At 54.8% G+C, this 21461-nt stretch overlaps 8 protein-coding genes across 8 annotated transcripts; 4 read left to right on the top strand and 4 right to left on the bottom strand.

Annotated features, from left to right (window-relative positions):
- Positions 1-133: 133 nt before the first annotated feature.
- On the bottom strand, positions 134-1852 carry gprM (the record flags this gene model as incomplete). Its single annotated transcript, XM_001215637.1, has 5 exons — positions 134-1194; positions 1242-1380; positions 1428-1582; positions 1629-1724; positions 1777-1852. 5 exons carry the CDS (start codon positions 1850-1852, stop codon positions 134-136), a joined length of 1527 nt encoding a protein of 508 aa, XP_001215637.1.
- A 4801-nt stretch (positions 1853-6653) lies between these two features.
- ATEG_06458 (40S ribosomal protein uS15) lies at positions 6654-7450 on the top strand (the record flags this gene model as incomplete). The annotated part of the gene is made up of 4 exons (XM_001215636.1): positions 6654-6784; positions 6834-6904; positions 6955-6987; positions 7230-7450. The coding sequence occupies 4 exons, from the start codon at positions 6654-6656 to the stop codon at positions 7448-7450; spliced, it is 456 nt and encodes a 151-aa protein (XP_001215636.1).
- Positions 7451-7650: 200 nt separating this feature from the next.
- ATEG_06457 (fanconi-associated nuclease 1) lies at positions 7651-10163 on the bottom strand (the record flags this gene model as incomplete). Its single annotated transcript, XM_001215635.1, has 3 exons — positions 7651-8166; positions 8219-9665; positions 9709-10163. The coding sequence occupies 3 exons, from the start codon at positions 10161-10163 to the stop codon at positions 7651-7653; spliced, it is 2418 nt and encodes an 805-aa protein (XP_001215635.1).
- Positions 10164-11899: 1736 nt separating this feature from the next.
- On the top strand, positions 11900-13072 carry ATEG_06456 (NAD(P)-dependent alcohol dehydrogenase; the record flags this gene model as incomplete). The annotated part of the gene is made up of 3 exons (XM_001215634.1): positions 11900-12167; positions 12216-12748; positions 12797-13072. 3 exons carry the CDS (start codon positions 11900-11902, stop codon positions 13070-13072), a joined length of 1077 nt encoding a protein of 358 aa, XP_001215634.1.
- A 1478-nt stretch (positions 13073-14550) lies between these two features.
- On the bottom strand, positions 14551-15445 carry ATEG_06455 (uncharacterized protein; the record flags this gene model as incomplete). Its single annotated transcript, XM_001215633.1, has 4 exons — positions 14551-14647; positions 14698-14815; positions 14878-15241; positions 15299-15445. 4 exons carry the CDS (start codon positions 15443-15445, stop codon positions 14551-14553), a joined length of 726 nt encoding a protein of 241 aa, XP_001215633.1.
- A 692-nt stretch (positions 15446-16137) lies between these two features.
- ATEG_06454 (cytochrome P450) lies at positions 16138-17886 on the top strand (the record flags this gene model as incomplete). The annotated part of the gene is made up of 4 exons (XM_001215632.1): positions 16138-16291; positions 16355-16527; positions 16577-16829; positions 16886-17886. The coding sequence occupies 4 exons, from the start codon at positions 16138-16140 to the stop codon at positions 17884-17886; spliced, it is 1581 nt and encodes a 526-aa protein (XP_001215632.1).
- Positions 17887-18365: 479 nt separating this feature from the next.
- ATEG_06453 (sugar porter family MFS transporter) lies at positions 18366-20131 on the top strand (the record flags this gene model as incomplete). The annotated part of the gene is made up of 4 exons (XM_001215631.1): positions 18366-18687; positions 18733-18902; positions 18953-19465; positions 19526-20131. The coding sequence occupies 4 exons, from the start codon at positions 18366-18368 to the stop codon at positions 20129-20131; spliced, it is 1611 nt and encodes a 536-aa protein (XP_001215631.1).
- Positions 20132-20365: 234 nt separating this feature from the next.
- On the bottom strand, positions 20366-20951 carry ATEG_06452 (uncharacterized protein; the record flags this gene model as incomplete). The annotated part of the gene is made up of 3 exons (XM_001215630.1): positions 20366-20424; positions 20504-20580; positions 20632-20951. The coding sequence occupies 3 exons, from the start codon at positions 20949-20951 to the stop codon at positions 20366-20368; spliced, it is 456 nt and encodes a 151-aa protein (XP_001215630.1).
- Between the last annotated feature and the right edge of the window lie 510 nt (positions 20952-21461).

The following is a 21461-nucleotide window of genomic DNA, read 5'->3' as shown; positions in this document are numbered from 1 at the left end:
CGTCATGCGGTCGCATGGTGAATAGATTATAATATGAAATAATGTCAAAAGGAAAACACAGGGTATACAATCATGCTTCATAGATGTACAACACTTTTGGTTGGTTTTTGTTCTTTTTTTGTTGGTTGAGGGATTATCGAGACAGATTCTGTTGGTGGTGGTATTCCGGGGACTGGCCCCGCGCAAAGGTCGCCTGCGGATCCCAGTCCCGCCCCTGGCCCTGGGACGATCCCGGCGGTCGAGGGCCGGAGAAACTCATCGAGGGGCGCACGTAGCGGGCTTCGCGTCCGTAGTGGTTGTGGCCTCCCACGGGGCTCAGCGTGCCGGCCGTGCGCGCCGGACTGGGCGATCGCACAAGCGGTTCCGGGGTTTTGGAGATGCCCGAGCTCGTAAGCATTTCGTACGTGCGTGTATCAGGCAGGCGTTTGTTGCGCGCATCTACCGAGACGAATTCGTGTCGCCGGGGGCCGCCACCGCCAAAGCCGTTCTTGAAGAGGTCGACCCATCCCACGAACATCGACGGGCGGGCAAAGAGAATAAAGTTCCAAAATCCAACCAGCGAAAGAAGGATCAGCACCGCGAGCAGGGTGGCTTTGTTCGGTCGCACGGCGTCGGCCTGGTCGAGGCAGCGATTCTTCTCGCCCTTGGTCTCCATGAGGCAGGCGAGCCATGGGATGGCCTTCTCCATGTTCTCGGGGGTCAGTGCCAGCTCATTGTTCATATCGATGAAGACGACAGCGAAGAAGATCACGTTGCCGATAATAATGAGGACCAAACTGATGCCGCGCCATTGCAATTGGAGAACCCGACGGATCCGTCGGTACGCCTGGCGGGCAGTCATGGTGCGGACGCTGCCTGTGTAAGATGGCAATCCGGAGCTGTTGGTGGTGGAGTCGCTGCTATCGAACAGGGATCGGATGTAGACATGGATACAGTATCCCAGCGTGGCCACGTGGAGGAGGAGGGAGGCGGCGGAGAAGGCCATGACCGGCGCCCAGTAGTCCGAGGTACTGTTTTTGATATTGATGTGGCAGACGTTGCCAAATCGGTAGGACACACCCGTGTAGATGAGCATGAGGGTCAAGCACAGAGCGGGGATTCCCCAGCCACAGATGAAGGATCCCCACATGAATTTCTTTCCAATAATCACTTCCCAGCAAACTTGGAGGTGGAATGCGACGGTGCGGATAAAACCTGGTCTGGTCAGTCGGTCGACTCGGTTTCTCGAGGACTGTACATACTCCACACGACGACGATCCAGCCGCCAAAGAGAAGCAACGCCCCCGTAAAGGCGCACGACACGTCGGTGTACATGTCATTGGGAGTGATGGCATTGTGGCACTGTTCCGGCTTGACTCCCAGAGGAATGATAAAGGCAATCTGCAATGATCAGCCAAGTTGGCGCAGTGGACGGGGTCTGATCTCACCTCCATAAAGCAGATGCCTAGCGTGAAGCAGATACTCAGATAGTGTCGATGGGTGTATTTCACTGGAAGAACGGCATATGACACGAGGAGGAAGATACAGAGGGGAAGGACGGCGACACCCAGCCAACTCGCGACTTTGGTCTGGGAAAGCAATTCTGCGAGGGTTAGCGTTGGAAGGTTGGAGTCGTCGCCATGACTCACGATCATCGTAGGTCCATTCTGTCAGCGGACAAGGGAGACAGCATGACAGACGCTCATTTCCCAAAGGAACGGTTTGGCAATACCGTCCCCCGATGACTAGACCAGGCAATTAGCGACAGACGAGGGGACGAATGGGGAGGTCGCATACATCCACCGGTCGACGGAAAGAGGGACTCCTGGTAAAAGGGTTCGGGACAGAGGCCGTGTAATGTGGAATTCGCCATGTTGCGAAGAGACGACAGGACGATACTCTCACTGAATTGCGATCTGATGATTCTGTTGCGATTGCGATTGCGATTTCGAGGTGTGGTCGGATGCGCCGGTCATATCCCGACCCGGACGAGACGTCAGTTGGAGAGGAAAGGAAAGGAAAGGATGTCGCCGAGAGTGACAGCCCACTGCGAGGCTCACCACCGCGCAGACCGAGCGATTGATAATGAGAGACACTCCGAACTAGTCATAAAGAGGGACGAAGAGGGAAGGGAGGGAGAAGAAGAGAAAGAAAGTTGAAGGAGGGATACTGGGGGGGATAGTCAGATATACATTATTGGCGACGCGATGTGCAGGTCTAGTGGAGAGAACCCATGGGAATCATCCCAATCGACAGGAAAAGGACCCAGTCGGCTGTGAGCGAGTGGATCGTTAGTGAGAGGAGAGGCCCGTTCACCCCGGATGGCAGTCAAGGTCGCTTGGCAGGAGAGGACCGAGTACGGAGTAAGAGAGAGTGAGAAAGAGAGAGAGAGAGTAAGAGAGTGAAGGTTGACTGCCCTAAAATGGTATGCAGGGCGGGGGGTTCCCAGACTTTGATACCGTATGGATACCACTATCTCAATGGCTGATTGGTTCCACAATTACCGACGCTCCACGTGGGCCATGAAAGTGGTCCCCGCGTGGTATTGTCGTACAATTTTACGGAGTACAACCTTACAATCTTACCTTCCCACGCTCTCCTCTCTCCTCTTCTATCCATGGCACTCATGACACTCGTGGCTACCACTCCCAATTATTGAGTAGCTCAAGCTCTACCAGCCTCGCTGCAATGCAGGATAACCACGTTTCAATCTTCTCGGGCTACAGAGTACCATGAACCCCGAATCCTCAAGTATGGTTCGTCCGGAGAACATACCCAGAACGTAAAGGTGACTACCACCTGCTAATCCCCGATCAGCATCCATTCCACCCGCTAACTAACTAGTCTAGCCTCGTCGTGAGATGCCGCGCCCCAGCGGGGCCTGGTGGTGCTAACTCGAGTCGCACAATGGGAGGGGCGGCCTCCAGTGTCTGTCCAGGAGGGGGTTTTCAAGGGTTTGAGTTTGACGGTGTCCTGCACCTTGTCCAGAATCCCCCTGTCGCCGGCGTTTTGTGCATGGATCTTCGTGTGGAATAATATTGGTTGTCCATTCAGGCTGACTCCTGACTGGACCAGGAGGGAAATGGATTCGAATTTTCGCTGACCTTCGATGATATGCCAGGAACATTGGCATTGTGGCGTGGAGGAATGAAACAGTGTCTAGACTACTACAGTACCTCCATGTCGTCGCTTTTTTTATACTCCTCTCACTCCACCGAGGTCTCACTCGGCACGCTCTATCAGCGATTCCAGATCGATCCTCGATGCCCATCGAGATCGGCTCGCCAGTGCACGATATGTTTCGGGGCATTGACCACCACGGGCTCAGTTTCTTGCGTTTTTTCCCTCGACCGTGGTGGGCGATGCGGCTCTAAGACCCGCTTTAGGGTTACCACTCTCCTGTTGCCGTGTCCCATCGTCCTCCCTTTTCCTTTCCCAGTTACGTCCTCCGGCAGATATCGATCGACATGAGGCCGTCGCTTGTTGGGTGCTGCGGCCCCATCCGGCCATGAACTTCCCATCGAGAGCCGAAAGTACGAGCTCTTTCGCGATCCAGTATTGATTGACATGGAGGCCACCAGTCCAGTCTGCAAGGCTTGTCTGAAGTCAATCCGACGATCACGACGATGGTGGTCTGTTCTAACAAATCTTGTTTTCGACAATCCAAATTCCAATTCCAAATCATGCTCTCAACATGATTGTTCATTATCAAGGCATCTCCTACCTACAATACTAGTACTCGGTAAGTATCGCAGGAATAGACCGCACGTTTCATGTCAGCCCAGCACACGTGGGGCCTTTCTATATATGGCGCGGAGGCTGCACGCTTTGGGTCTCTTCCGTAGCACTGCGTAACTGTCCTTCGTCCATGGACTTATGTAGTACTCCTGCAAAGTTCGGTCGGGTCAATTGAGTTTACCTCGAGGCTGGTCCGGTGAATATCCGAACCCAGTTGTCTGTCCATCAAGAACAGCATACTCCGGTTTGGGCATCATCCGGTCCCCGATCGCCTCGTCCCAGGGAATCGTCTGAACCGCCAAAGTTTAACCGGCCGTAGAACTTTCCATGGAGTCCATAGTTTAAGAAGACGCTCACACTATGCCCATAGCGGATGTTTATTTTCCGAAGAATTCAAACTCTGATGATGACGACGACGATGATGATGAGGATGACAATACATTGTTCCAGCCACGTTACTTCGGTTGCATCAGACGCACTGGTTTACGGTAGTACCTGCATAGCCGGGTAATACAACCGACGCTCTCAACAGTTCTCCCAAGGACTAGTCGCGGCACGACTCGGTCCAACAATATCAGAGCAACGCAATTCACCCCGAGCTACGGTAGGATCAGTGCCGATCTGTCAACCAACTAGTACTGCGTGGTCGCTGGCGAACTCGCCTAGGGAGAGACCGTACCATGGCACGGCACAAACAGTACGGCGGCGTCCTCCGCGTGGTGGGCAACCAAGGCACTCGCCACTGTCGTTGGCCCCTGACCAGGGTTTAAGCGAGCTGTCATGTTGGGAACGGCTGCATGGAGACGACAGGGTATTCCTGGTTTTCTTGCCCTCGAACGGCAGTTATCGCTTGGAGTACGCCGACGCGAAAGACCAACTCGTAATGGTGGAGTGTTCTGCACTCAGCATCGGCTCCCTCTGACGTGACCCTGACCGTTTCCTGCACGAGCTAACCCTCGCCTCGACCGGTCGGAATCCTTGGCCGCTGTCGATTCTTTTCTCGACTAGATGCCATGCCAATGGGCCATGGGTTGTAATGGACGCCCAGGATCTAGGGTTGTCTAAATCCTTGGATATTGACGGACGTCCACAACGCAGAAAGGCGATTCGGTCGGTCGGGATTACTCCTTTGCGGTTGATGGAGCCGCATTGGACCTGGGATGGCCTATCCGCCGGCAGTTTGGCCACTCTATCGTGGGAGATAGATTGAATGGGTCCATGGTCTCCGATGCGGATGATCAGAGCGGGATCACGAGGATTGCTGGGGAATCCAGCCCTGATCTGACGGAGCTGAATCGTACTCCGCACATCACGACCAACAGACATCCGCAGGAAGTGATAGGTGAGGGTATTGATGGCGTTCACCGCAGCGGTGGAATTGATGCTGCTGTGTGGACCGTCTATAAGCGCGTCCTTCCAGCCGCCGCCCAATGAAGCCTCGTACCTGCAGCCGTTGACGATCACTGGCTCTTTTCCTTCTCGACTGATCACAGCGGTGCTTCAATGACGACAGAGAACGGCCCTTTGGACGTTCTGTCCAACTTAATTCGACCTCTGCTCTTGATCCGACCCGTCCCGCGATCAAATCAGCTGATCGGGGGTGTCTTTGCGTCCCTCTGCGATCCCGTCCGCATCCTCCAATCTCTCGTCCACGACTGTCACACAGAAGCCCAATAAGACGACAGCGAGGGGTATTGGACGTGACGAGTCCTACGGCGTACAATCAGCCACAGTGTGATTGTGATACTGCGATGCGAGACCCGCATTGACATTTCATTCAAACCTCCACCCTAACTCGCCGTCAGGATACAAACTTCAACCTACTATTCTTATTTATAACTACCCATCATCTCTCGTGCTGACCGCTAGCTATGCAACCATTCAGCATCGATTCGTCATCACGGTCTCCGGTCTGGACCCGCCCGGGAAACGTCCGCATTCCCCGATGAGCACCCTGCAACAGTAGATACCCGCTCCGTGACGAGCTGCAGTCCACGGAGGGCGACAGAGCACCAGTCCAGCGAGGATCGCCAACTACAATCGGCAGGGGAGGGGTGCCGCGCCCGACGCAGAAGTACCATTCCAGTGTGGTACAGAGGGCCGCCAATTCCCGTCCGTCGGGACGGCATTTCCGAGCTGAATAGCGGTGATGAGCTGTCGTATACAATAGTGACTGGACTGACCGGGTGCGTGATGTGTCTGGGGCATGATCTAGTGGTTGGAGCGGAGAGGTTGTCTTCGCTGGGCTGGAGATCAAGTACGTAGGACTCTTGCATGATGTGATTTGCGATGGGTCGACAGACAGGAAACTGCCAGAATCCTACACTACGCTCGGCGTCTACCAATCGACCAAGACGAAAATTGTAAATAATCCTTCATTATCTGTAACTATCTGGGATTGTATCGGTGGTATGTCGTCGCTAAGTCTGTAATCACCTATGATCGCAGTCAGCTACTGCGTCCCAACATGTTTGATGCAGAACATAGTGAGAGAAAGGATCAGAAGTCCATTAAGATCATCGAAGAAGACCACAAGGGCCAACTTCTGACATAAGAGGTACCAGAAAATAAATAAAAAGGTTGTGTTTCATCATTGAGTCGAGGGAATGAAAGGAGAGGCAGTACTAACCTGGAAGATACCTGCAGTCGCGGCGTCAGTATAAACCGAGCACATCAGCTCGTCGTCTCAGAGCGATGCAGAAAAAGTAGTGAGTGTTGAGTGGTGAGTGATGATCCGCCGCAGAAAAAGACAGCGAAAGAAACGGCTTAAAAGCTAAGCGAAAATCCATCACGTGACTACACGTGCCCCACCCACAACCGAACCACCACCACAAAAAAAAACCTCATCGTCAAAGTCCGCTTGATCCTTTTCATTCCGCGCAGCTCAACCACCGTCGACAACCTCTCCGTCCGACAACCACCTCAATCCTTGCAAAATGGGTCGTCTTCACTCCAAGGGAAAGGGCATTTCGTCCTCCGCCATCCCCTACTCGCGCACTCCTGCTCCCTGGGTGAAAACCACCCCCGAGCAGGTTGTTGACCAGATCTGCAAGCTCGCCAGAAAGGGGTGCGTGGGACGACTTCTTCTTGTCTGAACGAAATCTGACGGCGAACAGTGCTACCCCCTCTCAGATCGGTGTTGTCCTCCGTGACAGCCACGGTGTTGCCCAGGTCAAGACTGTCACTGGTATGTTCTCTTCGCGGCGCAAAGTCTGTCACACCGCTAACACAACGCAGGTAACAAGATCCTCCGTATTCTCAAGTCCAGCGGTACGACTCCCCTCCCCTTCACACCCCGCGCGCAATGAGGGCGAAAGAACAGGCCCAAGGAGCGATCCAGAAAATCCTTCTCGGGCCTCGTTCCGACCCCCATCCGCCGCCCCCTGGGCCCGATTGTAGAAATACAAATCTCCGCAGCCTGTGCGCGCTCCTCTGGAGAGTGCACACTGCACGCCCGCTATGCCTCTGCTTGGTCGAACAACGGCTGACAGAGTGATGTTTTTCGTATTCAGGCCTCGCCCCCGAGCTCCCCGAGGATCTGTACCACCTTATCAAGAAGGCTGTTGCCGTCCGCAAGCACCTCGAGCGTAACCGCAAGGACAAGGACAGCAAGTTCCGCCTGATTCTGATCGAGTCTCGTATCCACCGTCTGTCCCGCTACTACAAGTCCGTCGGTGTCCTCCCCCCCACCTGGAGATACGAGTCCGCCACCGCCAGCACCCTGGTCGCCTAAGCGGTCTTTCGGTCGTGTTGGTTGTTGGTTTGGCTGGTTGTCGGTTAGGGTTTGTTTGCAACTCTCTGAAATGGGTGTTGTAGTGCTTAGCCGCCATAGTCAATAAAATTACGACTCAAAAGTTTTCTGTTCGGGATAGTGCATGCGTAGATGGGTTGTGTATGTGCAGGCAGTATCTACAGGTTGCTAGAACTATGTATCTATGTATCTACTCTGCGGACTTCCTTTGCGACGGCATTGCAGAGCTCAACTCGCAACCCGGCCCCGATCAGAACGTGAATCCAGAGTCGCTGCGTGTCGCTCAGTCGGTCGTTCTCCGACTTGACCTCAACGAACATGACCTCTTTCGTGTCCATCCGCCACAGGAAGAGGTCCGGAATGCCTCCACCGCGTTGCTGGTACTCCTGCGTCAGAACCTTGCAGATAGTGGCGAGCGCCTCGCCGCGGAAACATTGGACGATTTCCACCAGGTCCTCGAGGTCGAACGACCAGTCGATTCCAATGGCGCAGGTCTGCTTCGGGGACTCGCGGGCATGCACGGCGCGGATGATGCGCTCGGCGCCGCCGTTCGTTATTTCTACAAGACGGTGGTTGATCTCGGACGCGCGCGACGGGTAAAAGGCGTCGGTGTGCAGGTCCAACGGGCAGGTCTGGAATGGCGTTTGAAAGACGTTCGGCACGTAGGTGAACAGGATGTCGTAGAACAGGTATCCGAACTATGCGATGTCAGTGCATGCGCAGTTTGCAGTGAAGGAACGGATGACGCACCAAGGTCCGCACAATGCCCCCCTCGGCATGATAGCCCTTCCACCCTTGATCTCGATACCAGCTCAAACACATACTCTCAACTCGGCATTCGGCGCCGTCCTCTCTCTCGTCCACCCACACCGTCGGACGGCCTCGGCGGGACGACTCGTCTGGGCCAAACCCATTGCGGACAGGTGTGTCCTCGCGCTCGATGCGTATTCCCTCCACGGTCCGTTCCTGCGGCTTGACAAGCATGACATGACCAAAGTCGTGCTGCTCCCGTTTCACCACCTTGAGGGCTCTTTCGAGCTTCGTAATCCGCTTCTGGAGATCGTAGTGGTAGATGAGATGGCAGTAGGGGTCTTCCAATCCCTCCTCGCAGGTCCGCAGAGCGATGCGCTTCCAGTGTTTCTTCTGCTGGTCCTCGCTGCGGCCGTCACTCGGCGTCAGCGCCCACATATAGTGTTCCTCTAACAACGCCTTTCGTTGGTACCAAGCTCCTCGGCGAGCCGCGTGGAACAGACGCTGGGCCAGCAGCGCAGACAGAATCCGGTGCTCCTCGCTGTGCTCCTTGAACCGACCCAGCGGCTGCAGACCTTTGTGGATGATCCGCGTGTAGACCCACGCGGGGGAGAAACGCCGGAGGTAGGCGCCCTCGCCGTACTCGTAGATCGAGTCTTCCTTGCTCTGTTCTTCCTCGAGCAGCGCTTTCCACCGCGGATACACCTTGTATGCGATGTCCTTGATCTGCTGGAGTAGCTCTGTAGTCGGTGTCCCGTTGAACTCGAGGAGGTTGTCGATCTGGAATTGGGTCCGCAGCGCGGTCTCAAACTCCAGGAGGAACGCCCGCGATGGGAAGATCGAGGTGGACCGGCAGACGACATACTCGGGGAAATTCCGGCGCGATATCTTCGCGAGGATGATGGTGGTGAGGGACTTTTCGGTCCATTCAGTCGAGCGGTAGAAGACGAGATGGACGCGCTCGAAGAGCGCGCGCGGGCCCGCCGCGAGGCGAATGCAATCGCCCGTATAGTCCAAAATCTTCTGTACAAAGTGGCCGTCTCTATTCGTTGGCTGGGCAGAACCTGCTGCTGTGTTCCAGTCCAGGCCAGTCTGCGACTGGCTGGTGCGCTGTAAGGCGACGAGAAGCTCCTTCTTCGTCTTTCCCTGCACCTTGGCCTCTTTGGCTAGGGTTTTTAGTTCCTCGAGCAGGAGGAGTGAAGAGGCTTCTTCCAATGTCGTGATTTCTTCCGTCTTGTCTGCGAACCGGAAACTCTCGCCGAGTACCCGTTCCTCGGGTGAATCCAGGCCAGCTGGGTTCTCCGCAGAAGACTCTGGTGGAGGAGGCAGGGTCCAGGTGCGCTGAAGCTCATCGACCACGGCAGACATATCGGAGATGTCTGAGTAGTAACCCAGTCGGTTGATGCGATGCCACGCGGACGTCTTGCGGAGGAACAGCCGTACGTATCTATCCGCGTTAGAGGGGCAAGAGGAGAAGAGGGGAAACATACAGGTACTGCGACTCGTAGGATAGTTTCCTCCACTGGTTGAACACCTCCATCTCCGCCTCGCTGAATAGATGCGCTTCCTCGTCTAGCACTGTTTCCAGCGCCAGATTGAACGCGTCCACGTAGATGGAGCTTTTCCCCTTTCGCCACTTGCCATCTCGCAAGCGCTCATGCAAGCCGGGACTGGACTCTTCTAGTTCGGATACGCGTGCATTTTCATACTCCTCGATGGCTTGTATATCCGTTAGGAATTCTGGTAGGGAGGACTCCAACTCTGTCTGGCTGCTGGGAGGTTCCGCGTCTGGAGAAACTTCGTCAGTCTGGGCTGCGATGGGCGTATCCGCATCCAGAGCCTGTTCTGATAATTCTGGTGGTGCATCTCGGCTGGTAGCATCATCTGTGGTTTTCCTGCGCTTCGTGGCGGGACGGTGAGTATCCCAGTAGTCCAGGAGGGACATGGTGCATGCATGTTATTGAGTGAAGCAGGACAAGATATATATCTCGCGACGACATCGCGACGCGCGATCAGGTGACTGTTTGGACTGTTTGCATCCGTAATTGTTATCGCCAGTTTGCTGCCGCCAAGGGCCTATAACTGGGAAACTGAGTCAATTGTGAATGTGGAAGGAGGATAAAGAAATGTTATCAGTCTTTCGAGCTGGTCAATTGGAGAGAACGCTGCGCTATGGACATGTGCACTGAAAGAGCAGACATTCACTTTATCCCAATGTGGTAAGACAGATCACATGACCAGATGGGAGAACGCGATCGAGCAGGGATACTTGCATAGACAATCAATCCGTTGCTTTCTTCGTATGTTGACATCTATCGCTTTCAATCGGCCTCTGCTTAAATACCCCATCGACCATGGCTGACCACCCGGTGAGAACTCTCCCTTCTGGCAGTATCTCCAGATCCCCACACGTGGAGCTTCCGCCTTCGTTAACTCTCTTACCTGCGCTTTGCTCCCTCCTCCTAGCTTGCCGGCTTCCCAGCTCTACCTCAATCGATCGATTGATTCCTGAATTCTTCTTCTTCTCCCACTAACGCGATCGCCATATCTTAGTCTCCCGCAGGAGTCAACCGTCCACTCGATCCAACCTCCGACAAATCCGCCTTCAACATGGGCAACGAGTCCACTCCCAACAGCGCTGGCGGCGCCGCTCACACTCCTACCGGCGAATCGAACCTCTCCTCTCGACCGGGTGGTGCGCCTGTGCGTGCGTACATGAACGAGAAGATTGTGCCGTATTTGCTGGAAGGAATGAAGACCGTCACCAAGGAGCAGTAAGTGGGCATGGGCTGTGAGGCCAGACCGGAATATTGTACTGATGGATGGTGTCAGACCTGCGAACCCCCTACGCGCTCTGGGCGAGTTTCTGATCCAGAAGAGTAACGAGGTTGAAGGTGGTGGTTCATCCGGCAAGTCGCCAGAGTAAGGTCCAGATTGGCGGATTCCACCATTGCCTACCGATAAGGGAGAATATCAAGGATATCCACATCATCGCCCGCCCTTTGAACGTGATGCTTGGACTTTGCGCGTTCTGTCATCAGTGCGGCTGTCTTGACCCAACGTGCAAGGGTGACAGCATCCATCGTTTGGCGCGCGGCAGATACGTGATCTGGATCGTCGAATGGCCGATGAACTATGATGCCCATGGACGCGAAGACGGTGCAATTGGACATATACAGAGTCCAACATGCGGCATAGGTACCTTTGATGACTGTCTGCTGCAGATCCACTCCAGCACAGAGCGAGATGGAGACCGTGGCTGTATAATACCCACTAGCTATTCAAATCCAGCAATCTAAACCCGCCTGGGATGATATTTCCGCGTTAATCCTACAAGTAAGCTTATCGAGACAGACGCTCCCAGGGACGAGCAGTCAGTCTGGATCTGTGATCGGCGAGACGATCGCCTCTCGTCTGTCGCCTACGCAGCTCGGACCTACAGCCGAGCCGAGTTCAGATGACCTGGCATTGTGTGACTTGGAGATGCATGCAACCCGCGTCAAGCGACAGTCAATGACGATCCACGGTGGCTGTCAATCAGCTCCAACATTATGCAGACGGTCGTATCTCCCAATGCGACTCCCCGCCGCGGGGCAATCACCCGCACGATAGGTTGGGTATATAACTGAAGCGCCCTCATCGACGTCAGAAACTCTTCACATATCCCAAATCAGCTTCGCAATGGATATTCTCGAGCGCAAACCCGTCAACCACGCCGTTCACACCAGTCCCGCCCACGACCTCCGGCTGGTGGAATCGGACATCCCGGAGATCCAACCCCACGAGTGTCTCGTCCACGTTCGTGCCACGGGCATCTGCGGCTCCGACGTGCATTTCTGGAAGCATGGCGCCATTGGACCTATGGTCGTCACCGGTGACAACGGTCTGGGCCACGAGAGCGCCGGTGTTGTGCTCAAGGTGGGCAGCGAAGTCACTCGGTTTAAGCCAGGTACATACATCCTCACTGTTAAAGTCGTCCCATGCTAATCAGCGATAGGCGACCGCGTCGCCCTAGAATGCGGTATCCCCTGCTCCAAGCCAACATGCTACTTCTGCCGCACCGGCCAGTACAACGCCTGTCCGGACGTGGTCTTCTACTCCACCCCTCCGCACCACGGCACCCTGCGCCGCTACCACGCCCACCCGGAGGCCTGGCTGCACAAGATTCCCGACAACATCAGCTTCGAGGAAGGCTCGCTGCTTGAGCCGCTCACCGTCGCCCTCGCTGGTATCGACCGGTCGGGTCTACGTCTCGCCGACCCTCTTGTCATCTGCGGTGCCGGGCCCATCGGGCTGGTCACGCTGTTGGCCGCTAATGCCGCGGGCGCGGAGCCCATCGTCATCACGGATCTGGACGAGACCCGGTTGGCGAAGGCGAAGGAGCTCGTGCCGCGTGTGCGGCCGCTGAAGGCGTCTCTCGGCGAGGACGCGAAGACCTTCGCGGGACGGATCGTCGAGACGCTCGGTCAGCAGGCCAAGCTGGTAATCGAGTGCACTGGCGTGGAGTCGAGTATCCACGCTGGAATCTACGTGAGTTCTCAAGTCGGGAATATAGGAACGATATAGCTGACGAGATAGTCTGCCCGCTTTGGCGGCTCCGTGTTTGTCATCGGCGTCGGAAAGGACATGCTGAACTTCCCTTTCATGCACCTCTCCGCGAACGAGATCGACCTGCGCTTCCAATACCGCTACCACGATATTTACCCCAAGTCCATCGCTCTCGTCGCGGCGGGCATGATCGACCTGAAGCCGCTGGTGTCGCACCGGTACAAGCTGGAGGAGGGGCTCAAGGCGTTTGAGACGGCGAGCAACCCAGCGTCCAAGGCGATCAAGGTGCAGATCATCGATGAGTAATGAAGATAGAAAATAGGCAATATAGACTTGTTTGAAGAGAAATTCTCGTTCACCATGCCTGCTCTAGTGCTTTCTTTGGCCGACACACTGACCTGGGCGCAGTATGATTTCTAGTACTGAAACGGGGTACTCAGCATACGTGAAACTCAGCTCGATCTATGATGCCTTGACCGACAGAGAGAGACGTAGATATCAGTCCAACAGTGACAGACTAGACCTGACCCTATGACACAATACGTCTGCCCTCAACTCCCTCCCAACAGGAACAGCTGGTAATCACCCTGACAAACCTGCATTCCACCCGCTTAACAACCCAGCTGCCACATCAACGTCCGCTCCCCAGATGTCAGCCAGCAGATCTTCATTCGCGGGGGGTGCCGCGCAAGCATAACCGCTCCATCGTCCGCATACGGGCCAACGAGGACCCCACGCGCGAAATCTCATGCACTGCAGGGCAATTGTCTCAGTGGGGGCAGATCGTGGGAAGTCACGGCGAGGACTGGGTACGGACGGTGTGGGCGAGGGGGATTGCGTGGTCTAAGGTGCCTATCTGTCAAACCACATCTACAGCCATATATTACACCTTACATACCACTAAGTGGGTTGTCCATTTTTGGTAGTGTAATGGTCATTTTGGTTGACACTATCTATTTAACTATCCATCTGTACAGGCCTGAGGAAAGATACTAAGGCGTGTCTAGACTGGAGAAAAGGATGAGTGGCTAATTCGAATCCAGCGTAGTTCGAGGCCCGGGCACTGGAGGTAGACCTATACATACATGACGTTAATGTGAGCTTACGAGGGGTGTCACATCGTAAAGTTTTTGCCAATGCGGAGGAACTCGTATTGCACAGCTTGCAGCATCCTATAGTAAGCCTCTTGCGCGTTCTGTCCGTGGACTAGTTAAAGACTTGGTTTGTGTTGCCAGACAGGATTGACATAGACCAGGGATTGCTAGAAAGGCAGATACAGACAAAGCGCACAATTTGTTCATCCTATTAAACTAGACTCTTGAATCTCTGCAACAACTCCCCTGCAACACTTTTGACCACGCAGGCTGCAAGCCTTCCTAGACCCTTTCCACACGGACTTCCTCGCGGACATGGATACCGACATCATTCCCTTCTTTGTATGCTGGAGATGCAGGCAGGAGTGGTTCTGTGCCTTTCCCTCGAGTGATATAAGCCTTGGAAGCGCTACAAGGCGGAGTAAACTGGTTGTTGACTTCGCTTCCTCCGTCCGATTTGGACCCGTTCATACGCTGATGGGCCAGCTGAACGAATCCGGTATCCTGTGCAGGATACTTATTGCTAGAGCTCTTGAAGCTTGAGCCCTTGATCAAATGGCGAAAGAGCGGCCGTATAGTTGGGATACCAACACATATCAGCGTCACTGCGAGCTCGACCGCCGACCAGACTACAAGATTGACTGTATCTTCTGCAAGGTCGAAAGCGTCTTAGTTGGTTGTTCTGCCACTTCAATCAAGCAGGGTGTTGGGAGCAACTGTACCTGTGTAGTTGGCGCTGGACAAGCCTCCTAGCTCGATGGTTCGAATGACACCGCATATTCCAGCTCTACGGGATCACTGTTAGCAGGCCCGAGACGGGTGTCTCCAGTTACTTACATGAAGCCAAGGCTCAAGCTGGACGCAATGATCATCTTTTCTTTGAACTTCATCTGTAGTTTCCAGATGAAAATCCAGGGCAGTATGGCGAAATAGAAGTCCACGGCGGCGCACCAAGCTGTTCAAGTCAGCAGCATTAGAGGTATGTAGCATTCTCAAAGGAAGGCAGGGGAGACGTACATCCGAGAAGAATCGAGAATGGGGTAACACGCACAACAGTGCGGCCCGGAACGCGCGGGTCATATATGGACGTGGACGGAATGCGTTGGGTCCAGAAAATGATAGCAGTCATGACTGACACTATGGACAGACTGACGATCGATATCCAAATCGTCACCCGGTGCCATTTGACCACCACGATGCGAAGAAGGAAGATGCCAAGGGAGACTTTGGCAATAGCCATGCCCAGCACGGCGAAAGTCTGACCGATCATCTCGGTATATATAGCCTTGACTGCCTCGTCCATTGTAAGTGTGGTAATGGGTTGCCCGAAGCCGTGCACGCCAGCGATGGTGAGAAAGAGGGTGTAGAGAAACAAACATAACTGAGAGGGCTTTATTAGCAGACACCCAACAAGATGCGAGAAGGTCTTCAGGCTTACCCAAGCTAAGTTAAACACATGGTCGTCTGATCCTAGGGCTTTCAGGACACGAATTCTGGTATAAAGCCGCAGGGGAACGAAGATAAACGCCAGCCCAGTCATCACCCACATGACAATGACTGTCCTTGAGCCTTTACCCGCAAGCATTTTGGCAGTGTGGGACTATTGTCACGCGTTAACAGGAGAGGATGAGGAGATATCTGTGCAACAGACAAGCGCTGAGAAGAACACGGGATGGATACGACGAGATCCAAGTGAGTTCTTCAGACTATATAGATGCACATTCGCCTATGGGTTCAATTTCTTCAGATCAGCAAGACATATACAATGAATGTCGTTTAAGTTACGACGTAGCTATCCACCGCAAGCCTCATTTCACTAGCTAACCACCCGGGTTGTACTGCAGATGTCCCGCGATGATATGTCAAAAGACGAGCAGAGATCGGACCTCTCGACATTCATGACATTTGGTATATGGTTTTGCATTTGTCTGTGCTCCATCGTCTGCGCTTATCTTTGACAGCTACAGGTCCGTGACAGGAAGAGGCGTCTGTGCATGTCTGTGCATTGTGCCATCTCCTAATCCGTAGACGCCAACCCGTGAAGGAGCCAAAGTTTACTGGATCCCCTCTCGGTGGCTTCCAATGGCAACCTCTGCAATAGACGCCACCCACTATACCGGCTTCCAACAATACGGGCCGGTCACATTTTGGCGTCGTTTTAACCATGTCCAGAGCAGCCACCCCTCACACGGGACGATGGCTCAACTCCGCGCTATATAGCTGAGACCTTCTCTATCATCTGGTCCTCCCTGCTTCGTATTCACTCTTCGCAGCAAAATGACACAGCAGATCTACATGGATTCAATCATGAATTGGTGCTTTCACATGGGGAGCTTGATCGCTTGGGCCTGCGTATTTGCTGTCCCAATCTGGTACCTGACAGCATATCTCATTTCCCCGCTGCGCCAGTTCCCCGGACCAGTCTTAGCAGGTAAGCTCTTCACTCAGGGGCTTTGGTGTGACTCTGGGTTGTACTGATGGCGGATTCTCACAGGATGGACGAATCTCTGGCGGATGTATCATGTGAGAAAAGGAAATATCCATGTTGTGGTCCATAATCTTCACAAGAAATATGGCCCTGTGGTCCGCATTGCACCAGGGGTGCTTGACCTGGACTTGCCGGATCTGGTCAGGACAATCTACAACGCGAAGGGGGACTTCAGAAAGGTGAGTCGGTCGATGGTCTCCTGGTCATCCTCAATTGACCACCCGCCAGACGGAGTTCTACCATGTCAGCAGCACCAAGACAAACGGCAAGATCATCTACAACTTGTTCAGCGAGCGGAGTCCTGAACAACATCTTCGGCAGAAACGGCCCATCGCTAAATACTATGCCATGACGGAAGTGCTGACTCTGGAACCTCATGTCAACGAAATGATACAGTGCCTTTGCCAACGGCTGGAGGAGGAATTCGTCGCCAAACCGAAGAGCGGTTCTGTCTGTGACCTGAGCGAGTGGATGCGATACTGTCAGTTCTGTAACTCTCCGAAGATTTGCAAGTCAGAGCTAAACCCTCGCTGATAGACACATGGGACGTGGTCGGCAAAGCCACGTTCAGCAACCCCTTCGGCTACCTACAAAAGGGGTGTGATTTCGACAACACCATCAGCATAGCAGATCAGGCAATGGACTACTTTGCTCTTGTGGCGCAGCTGCCGGTCCTCGACTATGTCTTGGACAAAAACCCCGTCTATCGAATCGGACCTCCGTCGTTCGGCAACATCACCGCCATTTCCATTCAGCAGCTCATGAGCCGTCTTCAGCGAAGAGAGGCCGGCACCTCCCAGGGTGCTAGCCAAGATTTCCTCGATAGATTTATTGACGCTGCCGCGCACGACTCTGACACGATCGACCATGGGCAGATCATCTCCTGGCTGATGATCAATATGATTGCGGGCGCGGACACAACGGCCAGCACACTCAATGCGGTGTTGTACTATTCGTTAAAGCACCCAGCTGTATGGGCCCGGTTACAGCAAGAGATCGCTATGCAGGAGGTTGAACAAGATGCCACCGCCTGCGTGCTTCCTTTCAAGTCCGCCCACGACGTGTCATATCTGGAGGCGGTCATCCGCGAAGCCATGCGCATGCTTCCTAGCGTTGCGATGACTCTGGAGAGATATGTGCCTGAAGGGGGTCTCGTCCTTCCCGACGGTCGGCGCATTCCCGGAGGATGCGCTGTTGGGATGAACCCGTACATCCTGGCGCGGAATAGCTCTGTCTGGGGCGAATGCCCTGACGAATTCCGTCCGGAAAGATGGCTACGTGACACCGCTCACGAGAGCGAAGCGGAATACCAGGAGCGCCTGCAAAGAATGAACAATACGGACCTTGTCTTTGGTGGCGGAAGTCGGGTGTGTTTGGGCAAGAACTTTGCCCTTGTGCAGATCTACAAGGTGCTAGCAACGCTGGTATCGCGCTATGATATTGAACTGGCTTCTCCTGACCGCGAATGGAGCACGTACAACAGCTTTTTCATTCGGCAGAGTGGATTGTACGTGCGAATGTCCCGCCGGTCTAAGTGAAGGTGTTTCTATCCACGTTCGCCGAGGAGCGGTCCTGGAATGGTATCAACACGGTCTGTCGTTGTGCTTAATGTTCATATATATAAATGAAATGGCTGTTTTCAACTGTATTTCGTCGCCCGTACCTGGAGCATTATCCTGGACCCAAGCAAGAAGTGACAGGGCAAATAATGCAAAACAATAGCAGCTTCAAGTCCGCGCAGGTCTCCCTGTACTGTGATGGTAATTTTTGCGTAGGTAGGAATAGAGGATATTTGCCCAGAGTTGGGAGGGACCGTTAGGCTGGACGGAGCGGAGGCATATCTATACCGTTTTCTCCTCTTTTTGTTTGTTCTGGGTATATAGATGGTAAAGAATCTAGAAGTATACCCCGGACTTAGCTCCGAGCGACGATCTCGGGCCAGCCACGCGTGGAATGCGGAGATCATGTTACACCTGTATCACTCTAATCCGTCTCCCACTCCAACCCGGACAACACCATGCAGGACACCTCACGGGCGTCCTACACCCCTCTGGGCCCGCATAGGGACGTATTCCACGTGCGTGTCAGTGAAGCTGTCACATTTCTGACGGCCTACTTGCCCCATACCTGGACAACATGGTCCCTGAAACAGACAAAACTCATCCGCCCGCCGACAGCAACAGGGGACCCTGCGCCACGACAGACAGACCCCTGGTACGTGTACAAGCTGGCGGCGTTCGTCTCGCTGGGAGCGCTGCTATTCGGCTACGATCAGGGCGTGATGGGGATGATCGTGGCTGACCAGCGGTGGAAGGACTTGATGAAGCCGCAGAACTCGTGTATGGCCACCGCCTGATTGATCGACCGTCGCTCACGGCGTATAGGGGTAACCGGAGCCGTGGTCTCCATGTATGACATCGGCTGCTTCATTGGCGCAATGTCCACGGGCATTCTGGCGGATTGGTACGGCCGCGAGCGCATGCTGGCCATAGCCAGCGCGGTCTTCATCATCGGCGCCGTCCTGCAAGCCGCATCATACACCATCGTCCAGATCGTAAGCTACCACCCCCAAGCCTAGACCTCGTGCAATCCCAACACCTCCAGATCATCGGCCGTATCGTCCTCGGCTACGGCGTCGGAGGCTGCGCCGCCGGCGTCCCCCTCTACCAGTCCGAAATCGCCCCATCCACCCTGCGCGGCCGTCTCATCGGCATCGAGCAGATGGTCCTCTGCACCGGCGAGCTCATCGCCTTCTGGCTCAACTACGCCTTCTCATACCTGCCCACTAACGACTGGTGGCGCATCCCGCTCGCCATCCAGGTCCTCCCGGCCATCGTCCTGGGCCTCGGCTGCTGGGTCTGGGTGCCCCCGAGTCCGCGGTGGCTCGTCGCGCAGAACCGGCCGGACTGCGCGCGCGAGGTTCTCACCCGCCTGCACGGCGCGGACGTCGCCGCCGCCGAGCTGGCGCAGATCCAAGACACGATGCGGCTGGAGAGACACACCGCTGCATCGTGGAGGGGTATGTTCCGCCGGCCGATCCTGCGGCTGACCCTGCTGGGCTGCGGGATCCAGGCCTTCCAGCAGATCACCGGGACGAACTCCATCCTCTACTACTCTGTGCGCTCCCTCCCCCTTCCCCCGGCTACCATTGCAACCGCCAACTGATCCCTCGCGCAGCCCTCCCTCTTCCAGAAAGGCGGCATCACAGACTCCCGCACCGCGAACCTCGCGACAGGCGGCATCGGGATCGCCCTCTTCATCAGCTCGTGGATCCCGATCTTCTTCTTCGACCGCCTCGGCCGCAAGCGCTGGCTGCAACTCGGCACGGTGGGGATGACGGGCGCGATGATCGGCATCGCCGTGCTGCAGTGGCACGCGGGCGCGCACCCCGGCGCGCGCGGCAACTACGCCATCGTCATCTTCCCGTATCTGTTCTACGTGTTCTTCAACGTCAGCTGGGGCGTCGCGGCGTGGACGTACCCGTCCGAGATCTTCCCGCTGTCGATGCGCGCCAGGGGCAATGCGCTCGCCACCGCCGCGAACTGGACCATGTGCTATGTCGTTGCGCAGGCGTCGCCGCCGCTGGCTGAGGCCATCGGATGGGGGCTGTATGTGGTGTATGCGGGGATCTGCGTGGGTGCGTTGTGGTTTGTGACGGTTGCGTTGGTGGAGACCAGGAATCGGTCATTGGAGGAGATGAATCGCGTGTTTGGGTTGGAGGGGTATTTTGCGGATTCGAGGTGTTTGATTCCGAAGGACCCTGAGGATGATGAGGGAGAGTAGATCAGGAGTGAGACATTCGTGGACTCCCTGCGGGATGCTCTTTAGCATACAAGCCTCGAAATTATCACGTCCAAGGACCTAAATACGGAGCATGTCGCAGCAATTGCAGCTAATGCTATTGGGATAGACCAGTTCATGGCATATAACTTCATTGCTATCCTCCTGCCAACATGACCTGCAACCCTCTGGCATACACTCCCATTCCACTTCCACGCATCCCCAGCCAACAGCCCATCACGCAACAACCTCCACACCAGAGACAGACGCAGCTAGAGCCGAGCAAGAGCCACCCTCTAGCACTTCCCCAGAGCAGCTAAACCACATCATCATTAGCCTAAACCATCCCCTCACAGAACTCGATCAGATACATACCAGCGGTGCACCGACTATCAGTATAATACCCATTAACATAGCAAGACTTTCCGTCCCACGAGATCCTCTGCCAAGTGCTATACCAAAATCAGTTCCTACCCACCCATCCCAGCAGGAAGATCACTCACCAGTTCCCTTCATAGCAATCCCCGGACTTGTAGCAGTTAAACACATACGACGAACCCACGTTCACAACGTAGGTCGTGGCGTAGTCGAAGCCCGGTCCAGACCGGCAGTTCACAGTCGACGAGCTGGAATTGACGATCTTGCAGGTCACGCTGCTGCGCTTCACCAGGCCGAGAGCCTCGGGGGAGACGTCGCGCGCCTCTACGGGGACGGAGACGACCTCCTCGACGGGGGCTGGGGCGGCTGCTGCCTCTGCAGTTGGGATGGCCCATGCGCCCAGGGGCAGGAGGAGGGCGGCGAGAGTGGTGAGCTGGAGCTTCATGATGGACTTGATTATTTGGACAAAGTTGTTCTTGGGATTGGATTATTGCGAAGTGAGAGCGTGAGGTTGGAATGGGGATAGCAGTGGGAGATAAGTGCCTTCTTATAGTTTCTGTTTCCGACAGTGTTTTGACTTGATCCAGACTGCGCTGCATCCTCTTTGAAATCGCTCAGTCACAAGACTCACGATGAATACGAACTGCCATATTGCACCCCTGAATGGTTCTGTCCTGTATAGACAATGTAGTTCGTGGGATATCCCGTCCAGCCACTGTGAGGTGTGATCAGGTCAATATCGGACAATGCCACGATACAGGCACCGCCCAATTGGCACATCCGGAGCTCATGTTGGCGCTGGAAGGAAGCCGGACCTCGTATCTGCAAAGGTAGTGATATTGGCTTCATACAGGATAAACACAACCATGATATACATTGAGGGTTGGGGTCAATCTCAAGGGGTGGCGTTGTATCAGGCACAATTGAGTAGGTGAGGTGCTGCTCTAATAATATC

This window comes from Aspergillus terreus, genomic scaffold (assembly GCF_000149615.1).
Source record: "Aspergillus terreus NIH2624 scaffold_9 genomic scaffold, whole genome shotgun sequence".
Taxonomy (NCBI): domain Eukaryota; kingdom Fungi; phylum Ascomycota; class Eurotiomycetes; order Eurotiales; family Aspergillaceae; genus Aspergillus; species Aspergillus terreus.
The sequence above is the reverse complement of the archived record's forward strand: the minus strand, read 5'-3'. Positions and strand labels throughout refer to the sequence as shown.